We start from the raw sequence: 17,937 nt of genomic DNA, 5'->3' as shown, positions 1-17,937 counted from the left end.
CTAACTTTGTTACCTCAGGCTGCTTTATTCAAGTTGTGGATTAATCCATGTCACACTACAATATATATTTTTATGTGTTTTTTGCTTGATAACTGTGTTTTTCAAAAGTAAACGTACAAAACAATATGATCGTATAGTCTAATTCACATAAGCTTTGTATTACCTATGCTTTTGCTTAAATTTGGTTATCACCTACCCTAGAGAACCGAAAGTTTATGAAAGAAGACAAAGATACTTGATAAAGAAAATAAATTTGGGTTTTCACATTGACTTACCCCTCGCATATCTGATATGTTCAGTTTCATTGTGTGAAACATGTTTAGAGTTTCTTTCCCAATTATTTTTGCACTGTCCGTTGCATGGTCTAGAGTCACAGTTCTACAATGAATACAAAGTGTTTTAAAAAAAGAAACTATTCCACAAATCCTAAAGAAAACAACAATTCTGTATTTATTACAGAGAGGGCTTCAAAGAAAGACACATCATAATTTCTTAGTATACAGAAATAGAACACTATTTTTTTGTTCTGTGATTTCTTTTTGAAGGTAATTAAAACATAGCATGTTCTACAGAAAGACAAATTACTTACTAATTGACCATTCTGAGAGTGTGCAGTCCCAACATTAATTTGTCCTAGGACAGATTTATATTCATGCTGTCAACTGAAGCCAGACAAAAACGTTTCACTTTGCAGTACTCGCAGAAGTGCACTCCTGTACTACCCTTCATTTAAGCTCAGTTCATAATCCACAGGAAGGGGGCTGCTCATCATCATTTCAACTTCCTCTCAGCTGACCAAAGTCTAAGGCAAGAGTTTCAGAAGGAATTCTGAGGCAGAAGCAGATGTAGGAACATGCATGAAGATTACAGATTAGGAAGAACTCTGGTTATGGGTAAGGAACTTTTTTTTTTTTTTTTTTTTTAAACTATAAGCAACATTCCAAGTACACAGTCACACTGTGGGCAACCTTAGGCAGCAGCTCTCCCACAAAATTACCTAGCTGTTGAGTTTCAGGAAGTGCAGTTTGAGTGCCTGGTAGTTCTGGATACTCTAATGGCACAGTATTTGGGAAAGTTATGGTCAGAGTTTCAGGTGGCTAATCAGACATATTAGAGGGATGGAAAATTTTCTCACGGAGGTCACTGATGCAGTGCTCTGATGGAATGGGCTCTGAGAACAAAAGGAAGTTCCAACCGGCATGGCTGACATTTTGAGGGTGTCCTCATGACAACTTACTACCCACTTTCATGGTGTCTGGTTAAAGTTTTTTGGATCTGTCAGAAACCAACATGAACAGCCAAGTGATCTCCGGAAAGGTCTGGTCCTGCCAAAATGAAAAGAAAAGCTTTCTTTGTATGAAGGATATGAAGAACTCCCTAAGCCTTACAGGCTGATGTTTTAAGAAAAAGAAGAAAGCAGATCAATTCCATGGTTAAGAAGCAACTCGCACAAAATTTTAGGGAGAAATGTAGGCTAAGTCTAAAGGTACACACCATTCCAGAAAAATATTTCACAGGGGGCTATGTAAAAAATGTATATTTTACAAGGTTCTATGGTACCATCAGGACTTAAGATGACACAGTAAAAATACCACTAACATCTCAGAAAATGAATTTTGCACTGTTCTGTTTTCTAATACAGTACATGGTAGCAGAATTGTATGTCAAAAGCTCACAAGTACAAGACAGACACTGTGCATGCCCATCCTACTATTCAGCTCTAAACCACTGAAAGTCCCTACTTCTTCAGCTATGAGCTGCCCTAAGCAAATGATCCTTCAGTTCTGGAAGGATTTGTGTGTTATAACAATCTGAGATAAAGGGAAAAGTAGAAGAGACCTGTCTTTGAAGAGGCCAAATCAACCCTCCCATAAAAGCAAGGATCATCCCTCTACCTAAGAAACAACAACTTCAATGAGAAAAGTGTCTGCCTGAAGAATATATTTAGAAGGTTCTGAGACAATCTTGCATGAAACAACATATAACTACAAGATGCCATATGTCTAGATTTCATTCCTGTATTTTGATGAGTATCCAAGCATATAATTAAATACGAGGAAAAAAATCTTTTGTCAACACAGATTTGAAAATCATCCAGTTGAAGAACAGAGAACAAAAGAAGGTGAGAAACAAACAGCGGGTAAGAGTTACAGGATTGCTTGCAGCAGCTGAAGGTTGTACTCCTTTGACAGTACCCTATCAACTGACTATCCAGGCTCAGTAACTGGGTTATCCTATTTCACCAGAGATGGACAGGCATCATGGGTAGCATCTTGATAAGATCAACAGCGCTGCAGTGAGACCAGGCAGAAAGATGCTTCACTATGTTGGTAATGGTAATGACCCACAAGAAAATAAAGGTACYTCTGATAAGGAACTTATGACTATATGAAAAAACATCCCTTTGAAGGTCAAGAGACATGTTCACCTTTTCAAACAACTGAAATGCTGGGCACCATTCTGAACTTGAGATTTAGAGACACAGATTTAAGAGATCCAGCCTTCTTAGCTCCATGCTAGTTTACCATGGTCTGTTCCCTTCTAGGAGCAAAAAATATTCTCTTGCAGACTTACTGGTGAAACAAACAGTAGGGAGAGACTTGACACAAAGAAATTTGTCTGTACTGAGATGGATCTCTGCAGTCCAAGATGTCTGATGACAACTCCAATCCTCAGAATTCTAAATGGCCTCACAGGCTTCTGTAGCAAGTAATTCTGCAGTTACTGCCCCTAGTCCCCATGTGTTCCAGATTTGAAGAAGCAGAGTACCGCTCAGACACCCTTCTTGACAAGACAAAGGCATTTTTCCTTGAGAATTGACTCTAACTGTCACAATCAACATGAGATTAAGAAGCTATCAAGGAACAGCAGAAAGCTCAAGAAAAATGAAAGTACGAAATACTACACAACTGAGGGAGAGGATAGTTTGCAGCAACAGAACATTTCAACTCAGCTGGTCACTGACAGGAATGAAAGTGTTGCTGCACATGCTTCAGAGTGCAGGATGTAAACATGACTTCTGCAAGTACTGCAAAAGGAAAAATAGCTCCAATATTGAGGAGAATGGACAAATGTACAACAACAATACAYGTTACAGATGGCCTATCATTTGAAGAGAAAACCTTTAAAAGATCAAAAGCCTTTATAAACTAGTATTTCATGAGACTATTATCAAATCAAGAATAATATTAAATTATGGATTATTAAGCCAATTATTAAGCCTCTACTTTCCAAGGAGAGGAAAAATGTACATCCCCACCAAGAGAAATGGATAACCACAATAATTTATTGAACGTTATTTCACTAAACCACTTATTTTTAAGGAGCATCCAGACACACAAGAGTACATTTTTTCAAGAAAGCATTTTCAAACCACAAAGAATGCATTTCTGGAGTCAGATTCCTTCTTTCCCATGCCTGCTACCTCCGAAAACCATTAATCTTTTCTTCTATACCCCCAAACCTTTCAATTTCTGATGTGTGCTGATGACTGAAGGACTGCATATATATAACCAAAACACAGAGAACTTTGAGAATAGTATTCTACATCTGATGTTAGCGTAGGTTTGATGTGCAAACAGAATGGTACTAAGCACCTTTAAAATTTCTGTCCTGTCTTGCTGAAAGTTTCAGTGCTAAAGAGCCTGCAGAAATGGGCTCATGCCTACTACTGACCATTCACTTCTTGATGCATAGTTACCTGGCAATATTATCACAGATTCCATGACCTCCATATTTTGCAGGCTCCATTGGTGCCCCAGCCTTTCTGACCATAATTTTAAGAGTTAACCGTTTACCCTTCATACCAGCAGCTTCAAGTCTACGTTGAATTTCTTCTGAGAGGCTCAGAAGGAAAGCTTCTGCTTCCTTAGGCTAAAAGGAAAAGCCAACATTCCACTGCTTAGAACACCACTGATTTTCAAATACATGACGTAAATCATTAAGAATCAATGTAATCCATTTCACAAAGTCTGGCAGTTGATGAAATGTGCATTGCTAAGATTTAAAAATACATAAGATTTTCTCAACTGAAAAGAGCAAGCTGACTCACAGGCAAATGTCTTATTTAATTTCAAGTGTTTTATGTTTATGCTGTATGTAGCCGAAGTTAGGCAAGATGGTAGATTCCTATCCTGATGCTGAAATAATGGGAAATACGAAGACCTTCTGGAAATAAGTTTTTTTTTTTTTTTTAAAGAAAACTTGATTCAGAATTATAAGCCAAATTTTAGGCATACTCCTAGAAGATGAAGAACTTAGGATTTATAAGGAAAAAAACCTTTCTACCATGAGGACAGTCAAGCAGTGGACCAGCTGCCCAGAGGAGAAGAATCCTCTACAGTTGAAAGAAGTCACAGTAGAAAAGAAAGCAAGTTTGAATTTACCTGTGTAAACCTTATTCCATAGTTTATTTCTGCTGAAACAGATTTTCTTTTTTTTTCTGTTCGAACAGGTCGATCATCCAAACCACGACAAAATCTGTAAAGCATTTGTCCTGTTTTTGGACCAAATTCTTTCTGCAGTTTTGACATTGAAGCACACTGTAGATCTCCACAGGTTTTAATTCCCAAAGAAACCAGCTTGGATTCCATTGACCTACCAACTCCTAACAAGAAAACAATTAGTTCCATTAACTCTGCACAATTCAGAGGCAGTTAGGTTTTGAAGGAAGAAAATTTGTCTTTTTTAAACCTAAATAATGTAGGTTCAAATTAGTATCATAATAACAAATAAATTCCACTCAATGAAATGCATTTCAAATGGAAATTTTTGCTGTCTTGATCTATATTTCTTTAATCTATATTACATATATCATTTAAGGTGTTATAGTGCAGAGTGTTTCTTTATTTCTAGGTGAAATATGAATGACTCCTGCTTGTAAACCTCCTTGACAAGGTACTGCCTGCTATAGTGTATATAGCTCTGAGTACCACAATATTCAGTCCACAGATGATGTGCAACATGTAATATGTTTTTACCATCACATACAAGTGACTTAATGTAAAAGAAAACTAGCAAATATTTTTACTACTGTTCCATTGCTTCCTAGGTAGAAAAACATTATTTCAAGTAGAAGTGATAGCATACCTGTATCACTTGTGCTTTGAATTACCAACCACTGGCAATTGTAGGTAACCATGGCAACTGCACATATGTAAGTGTGATGAATTTATGTATATTTATGGGTTCGGTGAGAGGTGGGCTGATATTTCCGGAAGATATTAACCTTATGAGTTTACATGGCCAAAAGTCAGAAACCTCAGGTACTCAGATTCTATCTTTCAGAATCTGTTTCACTGTTTAAGTGATGTACTGACACAAACACTAGAAAGCTTTTACTATGAACATATGAGTGAAATCTGAAAACTTTAAAAGACTCAAGTCAAAGCATATTACTATATGAACTGTTTTCTGGAGGAAAAAAATCTTCCATAAGTTATGCCACAGAGAAATGGTGCTGTGCTGTAAATGATGTTTGGTCATGGAAGAGGACAGGTAAAGAGAATTTCTGGCAAACCTGCATTTGTACATGTATGCTATTCCTAGCACTTCTCCATTGTAGTGATTGTTGTCTATTACAATAGATCTCTGGTTTTTTTTGCTTAAACAGAGAAACATACTATTTTGAACATTTAGCACTAAGTATGTGTGTACACATGCAGGTTGAGCACAGCTATCACTAAAATACAGAGCATGAATAAGGAGTATTCAGCAGTTTTTGCATTACATCTGCGTCAAACTATGTTAGTAATGTATTGAAGAGTAATACACCATAGAGTTGCATGCCAGAAAACACTTTAGCTTACAACTCCTTTAAATATTTTCYTGGAACAATAGAAACAAAAATAATAAAGAAATAAATAAGCAGCCTGTTTTTATACAGGTGTATTCCATATGTCCTTACTGCCTATCACTCTTTCTTGACACTGACTACTGACTCCAGACCCCTGCCATCTGTCTGTGACTTCTCTTACCCCTTGAAGAACTTCCCTAACCTGCAGGCTAGAAAGGCTTCTTTCCTTCCCCCCAGCATTCTCCTTGGGTCTTCTCTATGTCCACAGGCATCCCATCTAATTACAGTTCTTCCCTCAGTCAAATATCTCTTTATCTCTCCTACTGGACCAAGGAACACAGCAAAAGAGCCATGTACTCTGGCTATACATAAGACAACTGGGAGCTATTGCCAAAAATGTACACTAGTTGAATTTTGCCCACTTGCCCCTCAAAAGATGTACTAATTTGGACTCCTCCCCTCTGTCCAGCTGTCATTTTTCACAAAACTTGTAGAAACATTATGTCTTGTGCTGCAAGCAGAAGCACTTCTCTAGTCAGGTAATGTTTTCCTCTATCCATTTATTTCTTACTTTTCCTCCTATCCTTATTCTCTTCCAGATCTGAGTTTCCTAAATGCAACAGATGAAATAAATTCCTCTCTTGCACTCCTTTTTTCCCCCTCATATACTCTCATTCTTCTATCTGTGGTATTTTTTCCAACTCGTGGCTTCATATACTCCCTTTCAGAAAGGATATTCTCTTGGCAGGGAGCCGACCCCTGGAAAGCAGCTCTGCAGAGGAAGACCTCAGGGTCCTGGTGGACAACAAGTTGACCATGAGCCAGCAATTTGCCCTTGTGGCCAAGAAGGCCAGCGGCATCCTGGGCTACATTAGGAAGTTGCCAGCAGGTCAAGGGTGGTGATCCTTCCCCTCTGCTCAGTGTTGCTGAGGCCAAATCTGGAGTGCTGGGTCCAGTTCTGGGCTCCCCAGAATGAGAGAGATATGTAGCTACTGGAGCAAGTCCAACAAAGGGCCACTAAGATGATTAAGGGACTGGAGCATCTCTCATATGAGGAAAGGCTGAGAGAGCTGGGACTCTTCAGTCTGGAGAASAGAAGACTGAGGGGGGATCTTATCAACATGTGTATAAGTATCTGAAGGGAGGGTGTAGAGAGGATGGGGCCAGACTCTTCTCAGTGGTGCCCAGCAATAGGATGAGAGGCAACAGGCGCAACCTGGAACACAGGAAGTTCTGTCTGAACATGAGGAAAAACTTCTTCACTGTGAGGGTGACAGAGCACTGGAACAGGTTGCCCAGAGAGGTTGTGGAGTCTCCTTCCTTGGAGATATTCAAAAGCCATCTGGACACAATCCTGGGGAATGTGCTGTAGGTGACCCTGCTTGAGGAGGGGGGTTGGACTAGATGATCTCCAGAGGTCCCTTCCAGCCTCAACCATTCTGTGATTGGGCTAGGCACCAATTATAATTTGATATACAGCCTCTCTATAAAAGATCTAAGCAAATCCTGCCTCTCTCAGTGAGAAGTATCCATTATTAATCATTTTATTACATTCATTATGACATGGCAAGCTAGCATTCACTTGAAATGATTCATCCAAATAGTTTTATTAAAGAATGTAAGGTTGTCTAAGATACTAAATTCTCAGCTTCTTCTGTAGTCAAGTTGTATGGCTCTAAAGTCTTTACCAAAAAAGATGCTTCTCTAAAAGATACAAAAAGGTCACTGAGATTCTTCTTAGAAATTATTAGTAAATCTTTTTTTCAGATCGTAACCATGAAATAATATCTAATCTTGTTAGATTCGAGACTGAAACCTGAACACAGATTTGTAGCTCTAACTGTTCTAGTATCAGGAGGCAAAATGCTCTGTAAAGGAAGAGTCAAGTACCTGGAAGACTGGTAACAAGTTGACCTCTGATAAAATCATCCACTTCTTCTGGTTTTAAGTGATACTGTCCATCTGGTTTTGCTTTACGAGTTGCCATTCTGGCCAGCAGAATATTGGAACCTGTGAAAATAACGAATTGAAGCATGGCTGTGGTAAATTCTGTCTTCTCAAGTAGGATTCTCCAATTCAACAGTTAAGGGAAAAATGCAGTAGGTACAGTCAAATTCTGTATATTTTGTAAAGAGTTTAATGAGATATATTTATTTATATTTGCAATATCCACTTTCAAATTGGCAACTAGCAGGATTTGCGATTTGAGCAGAGTAACTCCAGTAGTCACTGCACTTGCAAAGTAAAAACAAACCAACAAGTAGGCACAGGGCAATTCACTAAAAACACTGAATTTGTCTCTGCAATGTTCTACCTATGTAGAGGTACAAGCCCCATTTCAGTATTCTTTCCTCCCTGTTTACAGGCTTATTCTTGCCCAGCCAAAAGAATCTCTGAAATGATACCCAAACAGATTCATTATTGCTACTCAAACACTCTGCTTTAAGATAAAGCAAACCAATAAAAAAGTAGGCACATCCAGAACTAACAGCACAATATCCCCGTTGCTATTCCCATCCCACCTATGTTCTTATTCTTTTTGCCCTTTTTGAAATTTTAGTCAATAAGAACAGTAATACAGACTTACGAGCACCGTTTCTGCTGAGAGGTTAAATTGATGAAACAATTAACAACAGACTCAATTTTCTGTTTAACTTTGGGGATCCATGTTTTGTCTATAGAGTATGGAAGATTTCTGATCCTCTTATCTATTGAACATACCAACATAGCCTCTAATACCATAAAATCTCAGTGATTTACCTTCTGTAATGTATTATTCCCACAACACTGAAAGTAGGGAAAAACTAATACCTCACTTAAATCAGAAACCAAGGCACAGGATGTTTACAGATGAGTGTTTAATCTTTCACTAGCATTGTTTGAATCAGTTTAGTTTAGCCACTAAAATCTCTGGGGTATGAATTAAATTTATTCAACTGGCATAAGCATGTCCTTCTTTAATTTACTTCTAATCAGAAATAATAGTGTTGAGAAGGGATCTCAATGGTATAACAGTATCTATTCAAATTCACATTTTATTATATTGGTGTAACTTTCCCATTGGGCAACACAGAAATCAGTTATATGAGATGTCAGTTTCTGGCAGACCATGTATTTGAAATCAGGTCTCTACATTCATGTAATAGCACAATTACAAGAGTTTCCTCCGATTCATTTACTTTATGATGAATTAAGAGTGAAGAGACAAAGTCCTTGCAGTGTACCTACCATACGAATTTCTAGAAAGGACACCAATATTATTTTTCAAATATCTCAAACAAATTGATTATTAGAAATAAATATTTGCTTATAGGTATTTGTCTCCTTCAATCAGTGAGAGAAATATGATATCAGATTAGAAAATAATGCTTTAAAAAGTAATCTCTTTTTCTACAGAAAAAAATAAACACATTAAATAAGCATATAAAAGAGATTACAAATGCGTTTCAAGTCAAAGCAAGACACAAACAGGAATCAAGGGAATTACAGTCTCTATACTACCATGATCCCTTAAGAAATAAAAGGAAGAATTCTACCACTAAGACTTACAATAATGAATTTCAGTTTGCATCACAAGTGGATTTTATACACTTGCATGCACTCAGGATATTTATTCCCAGATACTTATTACTCTAATATGATTAGGAACAAAAAACAAAGGAGAAAGGAAGGGGCCAAGTGAAAAGAAATAAATTCTTTTCAGATGTGTAATTTCATGTACAATACCTACTACAAATCACACAAGCCTTGTTTTCAATAAGTTATAACTACGTTAAATCATGCCACCCCATAAACTCTTACTACTTTCTCTTGTAAGGAGCAGAATCTGCTCTTATTTCTCAATTTACTGGAAAAAATACAGTAGCATTTTATAAAAATGAATATAAATATTATGCAGATAGAATTTTAGCGTACTGTTCAAATAATAAAGCAGAGATTATAGCAATTTTATAAAATATTGCTTAAAATTTTCCACTTATGAAAGTTTCTTGCACTTTTATTTACATTAATTTAATCTAAAAGGCAATATATTCTATATTCCACAAACACTTACTGTTTTACCAATCTTACACAACTTTGATGAGCCTAACAATACAAGGCAATGCTTGTAAGTAGAAATGAAATCAGGTACTTACCCATGCCAACAGAGGCAGTGCATTTAGTTTGGGCTTTGATTTCGGTGCGGATAGCATTTGCAAATTCATCAGGAGTCAATCTGGTCTCTGTAAGGATTTCAGTGATATCTACTAGTGCTTCATCACAACTGACTGCTTCGATGTTATGAGTATAGCTATCAACACAAAGTAAAGGAGGTGAAACACCAGCAACAGCTCACCATCTGTTAAAACAAATATGTAGCAAATAAAGTCTTCCTTTTGTGGTGGCATTTCCCTGCTTATTTAGTATCACACATGACATAAATATTAAAAATGCTAATATAGCAAATTACAGTAACATTATTATGTAGGACTAACTTCAACATGCATCATGCTTTTAAAGGAACAGCTGGGAAAGGAGAGTTAAATACTTATTTTTTACTCACACTAACAGATTTCCAGTTTTGTTCAAGTGCATTTTAAACCAGAAAGTAGTTTCTAATAGAAATTACTCCAATAAGCAATTCTCAAATTACTCAATTAAAAAAAAAAAGCTCTTGGAAGTATCTCACTAGCAAGCAGGAATCAGTTCTTCTCACAGTGAAATCAGTGTAAATTTTAACAATGATTCCCTTGGAGTCAGATGTTGACCATTTACAGGATTTGGCTTCAAGATAAAAGAGTGCTCAGAAGAAACAGAGTACTCAAAAAAAAATGACTACAAAAGGAAGATCTGACATAGGAATGGTTTTCATGAAGCGGGAGAGTAATACAGAGATGAAAACACGAGCTCGAATAATGGCATTCAGCAGAGGCAAATGAAGATGTGCCTGACAACCTTACCAAGGAAGATCATGCAAACATACAGCACACGTTACCTTGCCAGTATTTCATATACTGTCCGTGCAACTTCTTTGTATGAATTAAAATCATATGAAACTGCTTGAAGATTCGGACACAACTTTTTTGCTTGGCCAAAAAACATTCCGTTCTTTATGCCAACTTGTCTAAAAACAAATAAGAAACAAAAACATGCAGTACCAACTTCTTCACAAATTATGTTCATATGTGGTATGTCCAAATGAAGTATTTGTCTTTTTCCACAAAAGTAAATTATTGATAAAACTGCCAGTATTTTGATAAATAAGAAAAATAGCTGCAAACAGACTATCTTAATTAACTGTATGATGTTTAGGCGTACAGCATGGAAAGCCCGTGTTTGGGGATGTGCTTAAAACATAGAAAAAATCTCCAAGAAGCACTGCATGCCATCTTCTGCTTCAAATTAAAACCAAGCATATACTACAGAGATTAAGATGGCTGGTTCTTATATCCCACTATGCAAACTTATAAAATTATGCTCCCACAACAAATAAAGTGTAACTTTTTGAGACAAAAATATCACCTTGCCTACCCTGGCATACTTGAGAAAGGTTACAGTGAAATAGTAATTGCTGGAGTATTTTTTCTATCAGGGTGGCAAATTGTATTTTCAGCACAGTGGCTGTATTTATAACAAGTTACTTCAAATTCTGAAAGTTATAAGCTATGCTTTCTGGAATACTCAATGTGATCAGTGCATGAAATGTTTTTAAGTTTAGTAATCACTCTTATCCTTGTATCATTTTAACTGAAACCTTCAGTAACAAAGCATTCTCAACTTCATGAAAGAATTCAGTGTTAATACAAAGAAATGAAGATAACGTTATGAAATCAACCTTATCACTGTGAATGGCATAAAGCTTTCCTTAATTGGTTTTGTTCCAGTTAACACGCAGGTTAGGCTGAGAGCTATAACAGTGTTTAAAAAGCAGCTACATGCATACGGAAGGACATAATGACTGAAACATAAAAGAATTTCTTATCTGAATAAATTTAAGCAATATATGACCTAACAATTGCTATTTACAGACACTTTATGCCTATCTGTATGAGATTTTTCAAACAACCTGATAGGTAAATTTTACCTACCTGGCTTCATAACTACAAGAGGCAATTTCCGCCATGGACAGAATAGTGAGATCCATGTCAGCTCCATTCATGTGTGTGGAATCTGGATGCTCCCAGACTGATGAGTCCAGCTTATCAGGAACTCTAATTTCTGCTTGGAAAATAATATTTGTATTTGTTTTTATATTATTTTCTTATGAGTTCAACAAAATGAATGTGAATGAAATAAATATAATGGAGTATTCTTGATACAGTTTCTATACAACTTCTTCACCTGTTGATGAAGAGGTTCTTAGCACTATATTGATTCATATCACAGTCAAGAAAAAAGACAACCCAGAACTCCCCACATAATAATCTTTCTCTACAGGCAGGTCTGCACATATTTATTGTGACCAATATTGTGCTACAGAAAAATTCTTTTCCTATTTTCCCCCAACATTTTAGAGAATAGCTTGTATATGGCTACCTACACGATTACTGTAAAACAAAACAGATCTCAGTTATCTTTAATGACGATAAAAATGATTAGACAAACTCAAGGCCACCTGATACAACCATACCCTGTAAAGAAAATGCATGACACCAACTGCTTCCCTGAACAAAAAGATGCTTAGCTGTATTCCTTTTTAAAAAGTACAACTACCACCAAGACAAATTAAATTCAAAGTACAATGTCACTGTTTATCATATTTATAACCTCCTATTTAAAACTATTTCTTAATAATTACTTAATCTAGATACCCCAAAGTGATCTTTAAGGAGTCAAATGAAGTAATAAGGACACTTATAAATTAGCTTAAATTAAAAAATACTAAACCTAACTAGAAACTTGTATATTTTTTAATACTCTTACAGGGAAATTCATTGACAAAACCTCCATTATTACTTCCTTAATAATTCACGTACTAGAATATGCGACTTCTTTAAAAACCACCACAAATTTCTCTTGGATCAAAAGGATGCAACTATGAACACTGCAATCTCAGACTTTTAAAACAAGAGACAGGCCTTTCCTAATTCTGTGAAACTCCATAGCATGCTCTTAGGCCAACTGCATACTAGATACTAGGACAGAAACTCAGGACACAGAATACTGGAATCAAGTAAAGCATTCTCTATTCCTTTCTGTTTAGGTTCTCATGGTATATAAACCTTGACGGATAGATGCCTAGACTCTAAATTACAGATTAGCCTGAAAAAATGTATTGATGCAAACATTACTATTCCCTCCCAAATTCCCAATCAGAATCAAAACAAAAAGGTATCAGAAAGACATAAAGCTTCTTATTTACTCAAAATGAAATCAAATACATATGTTATAGTTCTTTCTCATTACTGTAGTCTATTTAACACTATCCACCTTTGTAATATAATGAATACGAAGTTTACTCCAAAGTGCCACAATACCTTATCATACATAGTGGTACTAACAACTTGCACACTGACAATTCAACTGAAAGGAAACAGGGTGCTATGTGCACATGCAAGTAGTTATCAGACCAGAGAAAGTATTGTAATGAGTGAGTGGAGACAGCGGGGCCAGAACTTGGCTCACATGAAAAGCTGCTTTTATTCAGACTTTCTGCTAAATTCAAGTATCTTTTTATGTTGTAAATATATTAATGTATGAAGAGCTCAGTAAGTTACCTAAGATGTCTGCAGCTGCAAATTAGAGCAAAATTATGCCCCAAATAAAGATAAGAATGACAAGAACAATTTCTTTAGTCCATGCCTTCCTGTGCCCTGGCCTGAGATGATGCTGTCATCTTGTCTATCTTCATTGGACTCGCCGACTTTTTCCACATCGCAGCAGAGCAGATCCCCCCATGAGCTGATGGAGTCACTTCATGTGAAATTCAGGGCAATGCAGAACACATTGTCCTCAATGGAAGGCAAGGTAGAGAACCTCTCATCAAAAGCTGGGAAACTAGACAGGCACATGGTGAATGTGGAGCAACGGATGGAGAAATCAGAGGCCAGGACCCAAGTCTGTGAAAAAGAAATCGCTGAGAATAAATCTGTGACTAATATGATGGTTAAAAACTGCTGCTCTTTAGAATGAAAAACAGGAGATACTAGGGTTGAGGGAAAGGAAGACTAAAAACCATTCACATCTTGGGCATCCTGGCCATGGAAAAAAGAGCCCAAACTATGAATTCTGATTAACATATGTTAATCCTCTAGCTTTAGGACATGAATGTTAAAGATGGTATCTATGTAGAGAAGTAATTTCTACTACCCAGAAAGCCTATCTCCAATTTGGGGATTTAGGGAGAGAGTGATTGCAAATTTTTAAATTTAAAAGTTACACATTTCTGGATGAATTCAAACAAGAAAAAGAAAGTATTTCATAAAGGATCCAAGATTCTATTGACACTAGATACTCATTCAGCAATGCAGATCAAAAGGCAGGAGGAACCAGTATCACCGAAGAAGTAATTTGCAAAAAAAGAAGTAGCTGAAGCAGCAGAGTTCAGTTTGTAGTCAAACTAAGTGATTCATAAGTTCCTTTTTTTTTTTTTTTTTTTTTTTTAATTTGGAACATTTTTTCTAATAAGCAAGACCTGGAGAAGGCAAGATCAGAGAGCAGCCTGGAAAGCATGAAGCATCAAAAAATGAAGTGGGTTCCGTGTTGAGACATGGAAGTAAAAATATGCTTATGTTCAAAGTTGGTCCCAACTACTTTTTTATTTCATTTATATAGCACATCCCCAAGCAGAATGTGTATGTTTAACAGAGCATAATTTAGCATTCTATATTTTTAATATTTTAGAAAAAGCAGTTTTCCATGTGATACATGGGCCTGCCAGACCGTATTTACCTGAGGCAAGGCATGATTAAACACGTGCTATGAAGTGTTTCACATACACTCCCTAAGATATTGTGATGTTAGAAAAGGCTAACCAAAAGTGCAATTACATGTTTTCTTATAAGACTACAACTAACCTTAATTTTTTTTACCCAAAAGGAAGACAATCCATGTGTTTATGAGAATGTAAGCAGAAACAGCAGGCTAAATTTGTTTGTTGATAAAAATACTGTACTCAGAGATAAAAATTAATAAAGAGACTGAAAAATAAGAAACTGCAGCTAATGAGATGGAGACTGTAAAAACAGTGTTAGGAAAAAATCCTTCTGCCAAAAAAATAGGCTGTACAATCAGACTAAATATCAAGAAAGAAGAGCTAGCTGCCTGCCTGCCTGCAAGCCAGTGAGATTGGATGCTGAAGTTAAAGAAATGACTGTGTGGACATCCAGAAAAAGCTGCTGCAGTAAGAAACCGAGTTTGTTATACAAGGAGGCTGAAACCTATTTTACCTTTAAGCAATACATATAGCAGAAGAGATGCTGTTGAATTTGTGAAACACAGAGAACGTACTAATTTATGTCAGTTAAGCTTCCTTAACTCCCTCACTCTCCAAACATCGCTTCATTGTATGAAGTCACATCATTATCCAATACAAGGTCCTAATAAAAGTTATTAAGTCACTACTTAAACCTGAGCTACCAATAAATAGGTCATACATAAACTGTACTATGGAAAATTTAAGCCCACAAAAACACAGTTATCTTTGTAACATGCTTATACATGGCATTACAACACAGCAGAAACTAAGTTTGGAAAGCTTCTGACTTTCTAGAAAGTCAGAAAGGTCCTCACAAAGTTAAAGGCCAGTAGGTTCCACAAACATGTATTCTACCTCAGTTTAAATGAGTACTTAAACTACAGCAAAAAGACAAATAAAAAGGCATCACGTACTGTAATACCTTGTTTCCAAATGTCTTTGAAAATCTGCATAATTTATTACAGAGTTTCTTTTCTTAAAGTATTAACATTTCAGAAAAAAATGTGGAAGAACAAACTGTGTTTTTTCATCTCTTATACTAACAAAATAACTAACTGTGGTATAAATTTTAGAACAATAATATCTGTTACTACAACCCAGATAAGAAGTGTGTGTATGAGGGTCAAAGGAGAAGCAACTTCCAAATCTAAACTAAAATTAAATAGCAGCAATAAAAAACTTCTTCACTTAAACTTCAAGCTGATTAAGCAGACTCTTGGAGGAAAGAAAAAAAAAAAAGAGAGAAACAAGTTGCCATTTATGTTTAGCAATTCTATGTTCTCACACCCTTGTAACAATCAGAAAACCAGTTAATAACAGTATGTTTTGTTTACACTATTATACTGCTACTTGAGAACACAGAAAGTAACAAGAAGGCTCTAAATGACTGTAGGAAAGTAAGGAATTCTCAAACTACAACAGATGCCTTGGTTTTGAAGAAACAAAATACTGGAAAGACAGAATTCACAAGAGCTGCCAGACTTCCCCGACACCCAAAATGCTCTAAGGACCACTCAGATTAAGTCATTGGAGACAGATATTATACTCATGCAATTCAAAAGCCAACCTCGACCAATCAATCTCTTACTGGCTATGTGCTGTCATTTCTACTTTCTATTCATAAAAAATATTAGCAGCCTTTCAAAATATATTTTGTACCTGCTTTTCTGTAACAGACTTCTGTAATACTCAGAACCAAGTGTTCAGACAAGCTATATTTCCTACTTAAAAAAAAACAACAAAAAACACTTAAAAATTATCTTATACTCACCCTCAATAAAAAAGGGAATAAAACCTAACGTTACTCTAAAATATTACACCGACACAGAGCAAAGATAACTAACAAAAGTCACAGTGGCAAATTTCTAAAGCCACAAAGCATTGTGTTGTCCAAAACCATTTCTTTTCTGAATATACATGTGAAAAAAAAAAGAATTTATCCACTGTGCATTTTATTAATAACTTTAAGGAAAAGTTTTCAATCACAAAACAGTAAACAAACAAACAGACAGACTTATTTGTACCTGCTTTGCCATTCAATAGCTTATTCTGGTAATATTGCCTTTCAAGCTGGGGGTTTGCACCAGGGCGCAGTGGTGCCTTTCCCGCACCTCTGTTGCTAGTAACAGCTACTGGTTTTCCTGTGGAGAAGAAATGCATGTACTTAGAAGTCAACATTTATAGAAGCTCACATTTTAATAATAGCACAGCCAGGGTAAGGTTATGAAGATGTCTGTTTTAATTTTTTTTTTTAAAGTTCCTTCAAGCTTATGCACTCCTACAGCAGTAAACAGTTATGAAAGTGACTTTGTATTATGACTGTCAATTTACTCATGGCTGCAATTAGACATAAAAGAGATGAAAACTTTTGAAAGAGTGAAAATGCAGCCATACTAGTTTGTCTTTAACAACTACTATAAAGGGAAGCTGTGAAACTTCACCAGTGCCGTAATAATTCATTAGTATAAAACATGGCAAACACCACAGCAATTTTTAAATACTTTTAGCAGGTTTGTTAGCTAAAGTAAGCTAAAACAGTGTAACTTACATATTAACACATTCAGTTCCACTTGTTCAATTAACTGTACAAGATCAAATCTTTAAACTTCCGACTTTTTAACAATATCAACACCTTCATAACTTTCCTACAGCAAGCTAACATATGCACTGAAAGTTCTGGCACAGTTCTATGGAAAAGAAAAAATATTTGCAGAAAAGTCCTAGGTTCTCTATATTGCAGTAATGGAATTCGAAATTTGGCGGGGAAATAAAGTTTTAAGATACACGCATATATGAAGTAACTTTGACATAGTTGCTCCTGCCTCTTGACATAAGAGAGGAAATGAAATATATAGCTTTGAGTCTTTCTCGGACCATTGCACCAAGTCTTCAGACTTGTGCAACACCAAAGCTCAGCATATGCATAGTAGAGCTGGTATTTTAATTTTGGAAAGTTATACTCAGAAACAACTTGCTACGGAGCTCCAATTCTTCCTATGTACTAAGGATGATCACAGAGTCAGCATTTTAAGTGCCAACTGAATTGACCATCATCCAGATCTTATAATACTTCATGTGTGGCAAAAGCTTAGATAGGATAGAAAAGGAGAAGCAAATCTCCCTTGAAAAAGATATACTGGGCAAAGAGACAATTAATTCTCAGTCTTGACCTTTCCACCTCTCTAATTAAACAAAGCTCCTTAGGCTACTTTAGGAAAAAGATTAGAAAACCTCACTTTTTTTTTTT

The 17,937-nt window shown here is 36.1% G+C and overlaps 1 protein-coding gene across 6 annotated transcripts in view; it reads right to left on the bottom strand.

The window, feature by feature from the left end:
* The window catches only part of REV1 (REV1, DNA directed polymerase), a 62,612-nt gene that overhangs the window by 14,374 nt on the left and 30,301 nt on the right, over positions 1–17,937 (bottom strand). For 3 of the 6 annotated variants that reach the window (XM_026066562.1, XM_026066554.1, XM_026066577.1), the window contains 8 exons: positions 16,715–16,831; positions 11,863–11,995; positions 10,770–10,898; positions 9,931–10,085; positions 7,685–7,804; positions 4,386–4,606; positions 3,701–3,873; positions 276–378 (listed from right to left, as the gene is read on the bottom strand). In XM_026066562.1, coding sequence (XP_025922347.1) covers positions 276–378; positions 3,701–3,873; positions 4,386–4,606; positions 7,685–7,804; positions 9,931–10,085; positions 10,770–10,898; positions 11,863–11,995; positions 16,715–16,831 — 1,151 coding nt within the window. Of the gene's footprint in view, positions 1–275; positions 379–3,700; positions 3,874–4,385; positions 4,607–7,684; positions 7,805–9,930; positions 10,086–10,769; positions 10,899–11,862; positions 11,996–13,491; positions 13,799–16,714; positions 16,832–17,937 lie in introns of those variants that run through there. The other 3 variants (XM_026066569.1, XM_026066593.1, XM_026066588.1) reach the window with 3 other exon arrangements.

The sequence above is a fragment of the Apteryx rowi genome, unplaced genomic scaffold (genome assembly GCF_003343035.1).
Source record: "Apteryx rowi isolate R43461 unplaced genomic scaffold, aptRow1 scaffold_103, whole genome shotgun sequence".
In the NCBI taxonomy this organism is placed as follows: domain Eukaryota; kingdom Metazoa; phylum Chordata; class Aves; order Apterygiformes; family Apterygidae; genus Apteryx; species Apteryx rowi.
Note: the sequence above shows the minus strand (reverse complement) of the source record. Positions and strands in the feature narration are given on the sequence as shown.